Raw genomic sequence first — 7,540 nt, forward strand, 5'->3', positions numbered from 1 at the left:
ATCATCTCAAAGGTAGAAAAATACTTGATTAGCATTATACAAAACATTATAGCTAAAGAAACATCAGGTAGGCATCATTTTCTATCATGCTAGCAAAGCTCATTCCTAACATTATATAACTCGTGTCAACCCCACATGTAAACAAAATAAATTCTGATTGTATCTTCATTTTCAAGCAATTATAAAAAGGGTATTGGTATTGCCTCCAATTTGCATAAACAAGCTTCGGATCCAAAAGTAGACATCCAAAATGAAAAACATTTAGATCAATGAGACAGTAAACTACATCCTTTTCCACGAGTGTCAAATGATAAACAATCACTTTGGAGACCTTTGTAAAACGTTCATAACCTATAAAAAAAGCAATCGAGTTGGAGGTATCAATTCAAGCAATCTTGTAATACCCATATAAAAAACTATTAAAAAAAATATCATCAAATGAAGATTTTAGAGATTAATAAATTTCTCTTTTGGTTGAACAGCATAAAAAATTTTCTTATGCATAAATGCACCCATATATATATCATAAAAGGAATATCAATACATGTTTAGAAGAAACTCGAAAAAATTGTTAAATGAAAATATATCAATACATGCCTTCGTGCCGACCAATTACTAAACTTCACTTGCGACCAATTCCATTATATGCACACAAAAAACCACCTGAAAGTGAATTTAAACCCTAGATCAAAGGAAAAACACACCAGAAAAACAAGGAAAAAAAAGTCGGATCTGAAATGAAAAGTGTTGGAAAAGAAAAGAGAGAGAGATCTGAGAAAAGATATCATCGTCTTTCTTGTCGAAGAGGCGGAAGGCCTCCTTAGACTCGAAGATCTAATCGTCAGTGAGTTACTCAGACATAGTCGTTGGAAGGAAAAACTAGGAAGGATGAAAGTTCGATCGATATTCAACATATTTACATTGTAAGAAGCCATGGTGTGAATTGATTATGGCATGGTTATCAAAACAAAATAACACATTAATCCATTCACCTTCTTCAAGTTCAACGACAGACGACTATAACTATGGCACCAATATCTGACTAACACTTCCTACTATTCCAAGTGAAGGAGATCAATATGTTAGAAAGCTTTTCATGAGTTTGTGATGTAAAATACAGTAGTCGCATTGAATTATTAGTTCAAAAGAAAATTCTTCTCTTGAGTTGCGACTATTTCAAATCAAGTGCATGTTTATTTTCTTGAATGCATGGATAGCTTTACAAATTGTTGACTCTTAATTACATGCACTACCCGATACACATTAGAAATATAAGTGAAATTCTATCTTAAATGATAAAATAAACAGATGTTTAGGGGGATTGACATCAAGATAGCAGCTGCAATGGGGATAGAACATGTCAGATATTTCACAGAAATGAAATTGTGACCATGAATCTATTAAAACTAAAAATTTCAATGAAGAAACCTCATAAATCAAATGGCTTGTTTCCTTGTGATGGCAGCTCAATTAGTTCCATTTTCAGTACAAGCTGGAAGAGCTTCATCATCATCATGGCATTATACCGAACTAACAAAAGCAGGTTAATTCATATTGGGATGATAATGATGTTGAAGATGTTTCAAAGCTAATCTAACGTTCTCTGTTAAATTTATTAATCAACGTAAGATTTAAACCCATGCATATATGAAAAAAATAGATGTTTTATTCAACATGAAGTCTATGCGTCTAGAACTAATAAATCCTCACAAATGTTTGAGTCCATAGATAATGAGAACTTTAAGAAAACTTTTAAATAAACAAATTTTCTCAAGTATAATAGTCGTTAATAACAATTTAGCATGACACTAAATTTGAAATCTAATATTTACATTCACAAATTATCACTTCCAATTTTAAAACTAGTAATCTACGTTTTAAATTGCATTAACCAAAGTAAAGTTGGAGTTCACAGTGAAAAATATTAAGAAATAATCTAAATGAAGAAACCAATCCTAATGTCATAAGTAGAGTTTCTTAATCAATACATCCCCATGAACCCTGCAACAAAAACCCAGTACAAACAAAAATGTTTTTAGTAATTTCTCCATTATCAATGAACAGGTCTAAGTGTTGGAAGCATTGATGAACACCGTAAATAAATAATCACCAAATAGAATATTTGATAGAAAACAAAAACCTTTTTGGAAGACTTGTTGTGTGTATTCAACTCACACTTGGATAATTTAGATTACAACATTTCAATCCTATTTATAGGATTGTCATGAGAATAACTCATATCACAATTAAATACAACAAATTAAATCCTACATTTAACTAAGGTGAAACTCTTACTAAATTAACTCTAACATTTTTAACTCACATCCTTCTCTAAGTTACATAAATTAACTCACATATAACTTATTTATTTAAAACATGTTTAATTTTTAACATCCTCCCCTAAACATGTTTTTTTTTTTTTGAAAAACTCCAAGCAAAGTTCTTAAGTTGTTAAACACATTAACTTTGAGTGGCTTCGTAAAAATATCTGCAATTTGATCTTCAGTCTTCACATATTCAACTTGAACCTCCTTCCTTGAAATGCAATCTCTGATGAAGTGAAATCTTGTATCAATGTGTTTGCTACGATCATGGAACACAGGATTCTTTGCTAAAGCAATTGTTGACCTATTGTCTACATGAATCACAGTTGGATCACCTTGCAAAATTTCAATTGTCTTTAACATATTTCTTAACCAAACTGCATGACAAACACATGAAGCTGCAGCAACGTATTCTGCCTCACAAGTGGATAATGTCACAATAGGTTGCTTCTTAGAACTCCATGTAAACGCAGTATTGCCAATGAAGAAAACATATCCACTAGTGCTCTTTTGATCATTAGTATCTCCAGCCTAGTCACTATCACAATAGCCTTCAAGCTTGAATTGTTTAGATGAAGAATAAAACAACCCATAGTTAAGCGTACCTTTAAGGTAACGAAGAATTCTCTTTGCCACTTTCAAATGAGTAGTTGTAGGAGATTCCATAAATCGACTCACCAATCCAACGCTGAAAAGAATATCTGGTCGTGTGCAAGTCAAATATCTCATACTCCCAACCAAACTTTTGAAATATGAAGGATTAACATCATCTCCTTCTTCATGTTTGGACAGTTTGGTCCCAGTTTCAATCGGAGTTGCGACAGGTTTAGAATTCATCATATTAAACTTCTCTAGAATTTCTCTAGTATATCGTTCTTGAGATATGAAAATTCCTTCCTCTGATTGCTTCACTTCAATGCCAAGATAATATGACATTAGCCTTATATCTGGGTCATTGCGTTCTTGAGATCTTCAAACGTACTTGCACAATTTCCTGTAAAAGTTAAGTCATCCACGTACAAACAAACTACCAAAATATCTCCATGACCATTAACCTTAATATAAAGAGAATGTGCATAAGGACACCTCAAATACCCATTATCAAGGAAATATTTGTTGATTATGCTATTCCACATTCTTGGTGCTTGTTTCAATCCGTATAATGCCTTCTTCAATTTTAGAACTTTATCCTCTTGGCCTTTCACAGAATAACCAGGAGGTTGTTCTAAGTAGACTTCTTCTAGATATCCATTCAAAAATGCCAATTTGACATCCATCTGAAAGATCTTCCAATTATGTTGTGCAGCAAGAGCAATTAACAACCTTATGTTTTCCAAACGAGCAACGGGAGCAAATACTTCATCATAATCAATGCCTTTTCTTTAAGAATATCCTTTTGCAACTAATCTTGATTTTTATCTCTCCACTTCTCCCTTTTCATTTCTTTTTATCTTCAACATCCATTTGACACCTACTACTTTCATTCTTTTTTATGGCTTTTATCTCTTCATCCATAGCAATCTTCCATTTGTCATTTTGCGAAGCTTATTCAAAATTCAAAGGTTCACTGTCACCAAATAGACAAAAAAGAGTAAGGTTATTAAAACATTGACTCAACTCTTGAGTTTCATCATATATGTCTCGTAAGCTTCTCATGCCACGAGGCCCTTCACTTGAACTTGCAGACGATGAAGATGTGCTTTGTTGTGGAATGATTAGCGATGTTGGTGGAGAAGCAATGTCACCAGGGTCATCACGATCGTTGGAAAAAAACAAAAATTTGTAATCTTCTGGTTCGTCATTCCAATTCCATGATGCTTCCTCATCAAACACAACATCTCTGCTTACGACCATCTTCTTTGTAACAAGATTATAAAGCTTGTAGCCTTTTGAGCTTGCATCATAGCCAACAAACACATATTTCTCACTTTTATCATCAAGCTTACTATGCTTTTGATCAGGTATATGCGCATAAGCCATGCATCCAAATACTCTCAAATGACCAATGGATGGTTTTCTTCCTGTCCATGTTTGTTGTGGAGTTTTGTTCCATAAGCTTCTAGTAGGGGAATGTTTTGACAAGTACACTGCACACTCAACAACTTGTGCCCAAAATTCTTTTGGCATCTTCTTGCACTTCAACATGCTTCGAGACATGTTAAGTATTGTTCGGTTCTTCCTTTCAATAACATCATTTTGTTGAGGAGTAAATGGAACTGTCATAGGTCAACAGATTCCATTTTCTGCGTAAAAAGTTTCAAATTCATTTGAAATTCACCTCCCCTGTCTGATCTCAAAGCTTTAATGTAATAACCACTTTCTTTTTCAACAAGAGCTTTAAATCTCTTGAACATGTCAAATACTTTTGATTTCTCCTTGACAAAGTAAACCCAAGTTTTTTGGCTGAAATCATCAATAAATAATAAGAAATAATTATTCTTACCAAAAGAACTTGGTTTGATCGGTCCAAAAAGATCCGTGTGAACTAACTCCAGTTGTCTCCTTGCTCTCGAAGATGATTCTTGTGGAAAACTCTTCCTTTGTTTGCCATGAAGACAACCTTCACAAAGTTGATCTGGATGTTTGACATATGGCAACCCTTTCACCATGTTCTTCCTGGCTAATAATCTTAAGCTATCAAAGTTCAAATGCCCAAATCTCAAGTGCCAAATCCAATTGGGATCTTTCAAACATGACTTTAAACATTTAGCAACATCAGTTTGAATGTTTAATAAAAATATTCTATTTTTCGTCATTTGCACTTTAGCAATAATTTTGTCATGATTATCTCTTATCAAAAGACTATAATCCTTCATCAAAATATTATAGCCTTTCTCTAAGAGTTTCCCCAAACTCAAAATGTTGTTCTTCATATTAGGCACATAATAAACATTAGAGATAAACTCATGCTTCCCATTCTTCAAATGATCAAAATTTTACCTTTTCCTTTAACTGGAATTTTTATGGAATCACCAAATACAATATCGCCACCAACAGATTCATCAAGTTCCACCAACATTGATTTACTTCCACACATGTGATTGCTTGCACCAATCGAGATACCATGCACTGTTTTCACATGTTTCCGCACCTTTGCATGCTAGAAACAATGAGGAATCACCGCTTTCTTCATCTTTCTTAGCATAATTTACATTTTCTTCAACTCTATTTCAGCATTCCCAAGAATAATGGTCGAATTTATGACAATTATAACATTCAATCTGTCTTTTGGCATACCTTCTGTTATTATTTGATCTTTCCCCACTTGACCTCAAATAATGTTGTCTTCCTCTACCTCTTGATGAATTTGTGTTTAAATTACTCTCATCAAATTTTCTTTGATCGTAGCTTCCTCGACCTCGATCTTTGAAATCACCAGTCCACGATTACCATCACGTCCTCGACCTCAATTTCCTTTTCTAGGCTGTCTTCCTTGTCTTTTAATTTCAACTTTGACTGAAAAAGTTGCTCAGTCATCTGCTTGTTCTTCTTAAGAAGCTTCTCTTCATGGGCTTGTAAAGAGCCCATAAGTTGATCAATGGACATTGTACTCAAATCCTTTGATTCTTCGATAGCTACCACGATGAAAATAAATTTTTCATCCAATGAGCGAAGTATCTTTTCTACTACTTGCTCATCGCTTATTGTCTCACCAAATCTTTTAATTTCATTTACTACTGCTAGCAATCTTGAAGTATAATCTGAAACTGATTCAGACTCCTTCATATGTAGTGATTCATAATCACCTTTCAATTTTTGAAGGCGAACCTTCTTGACTCGATCTACTCCTCTATACGTATTCTCCAAAATTTTCCATGCTTGATATGCAGTAGTTGCTCCAGAAATTTTCTCCAAATTGTTACCATTAATGGCTTGATGAATGATGGTAAGAGCCTTTTGATCTTTTTTTCTTGTATTTTGTAAAGCTTCTCCTTGAGCTTGATTCAAAGCTATATCACTTTCTGGTTCTTCATAACCATTACTAACAATGTCCCACACATCTTGTGAACCAAGTAGAGCTTTCATTCGAATACACCAACTACTATAATTTTCTTTCGTAAGTCGAGGTACTTGGAATGGAACTAAATTGTTGTTTGTCATTTGTGAAACCAATTTTTTTACTCCAAACTCAAGCTCTGATACCACTTTGTTGGAAGCGTTTGATGAACACCCCAAATAAATAATCACCAAATACAATATTTCATAGAAAACAAAAACCTTTTTGGAAGACTTGTTGTGTGTATTCAACTCACACTTGGATAATTTAGATTACAACATTTCAATCCTATTTATAGGATTGTCATGAGAATAACTCATATCACAATTAAATACAACAAATTAAATCCTACATTTAACTAAGGTGAAACTCTTACTAAATTAACTCTAAGGGGCTGTTTGGGGTTAGGGTTTGGGCTGTGGGGTTAGGTTAGCCCAACCCTAACCCCCGTTTGGGCCTAATGTTAAGGAAACCCTAGGGTTTCCTTAACACGATTTTGTCTTCCCCTTCCAACGGCGATACGCGTGTTCCCCGCTTTCGTGAATCCGGTTTCGTCCTTCCCCGCAATCCGTGTTCGATTTCTTCCTTCAAACCGATTTCAATCTTCTCCTCAACCCTTCTTCCTCGAATTTTTTTCTTTTTTCTCTTCTTTCTGTCATCTCCCTCAACGAATCCATGTTTCGTTTCGTCTTCTCCCTCAACGAAAGGATGTTTCGTTTCGTCTTCTCCCTCAACTTTTCTAGGGTTTGTGTTCGTTCTCTTTTGTCCGGCCGATTTTGGTTTTTTTCGTTTCATCCTTTAATCCATTCCTTCCTTTCGTCTTCTCCCTCAACAAATGTAGGGTTTCGTCTTCATCCTTTAATCCATTCTGCCCTTGCGTTTTCGCGATGAAACCGGATTTCGTTACGCCGAATCTCTCTCTACATCTCTCTCATCCGTCTCTCTCACTCCGAAAGGACTTCTGTGTTCGTTGAAGCCGACGATTTTGTTGGCTCCGAACACGATTTCCTTTTTGGAATCGTGGGTTTTGGCTCCTTCAAACCTCCTTGCCGCCGTGGTTCGATTATGCTCTCTGGTCTTTCGATTGGCAATAAGACAGATACTTCACTCTGCCATTGGAGCTTGGTAGGGAGGTATTGGAGTTCTCAATCCACTTTTTTTTTAAAGCCGATGATGAGTTCGAATTTGTGTAATACTGAATTGTTTTGTAATGTATGTA

At 34.7% G+C, this 7,540-nt stretch overlaps 1 protein-coding gene across 1 annotated transcript; it reads right to left on the minus strand.

The window, feature by feature from the left end:
• Positions 1-5,696: 5,696 nt before the first annotated feature.
• LOC127150367 (uncharacterized) lies at positions 5,697-6,425 on the minus strand. Its single transcript, XM_051088069.1, has one exon. The coding sequence runs from the start codon at positions 6,423-6,425 to the stop codon at positions 5,697-5,699; it is 729 nt and encodes a 242-aa protein (XP_050944026.1).
• Positions 6,426-7,540: the final 1,115 nt, after the last annotated feature.

This window comes from Cucumis melo, chromosome 7 (assembly GCF_025177605.1).
Source record: "Cucumis melo cultivar AY chromosome 7, USDA_Cmelo_AY_1.0, whole genome shotgun sequence".
Lineage (NCBI taxonomy): Eukaryota > Viridiplantae > Streptophyta > Magnoliopsida > Cucurbitales > Cucurbitaceae > Cucumis > Cucumis melo.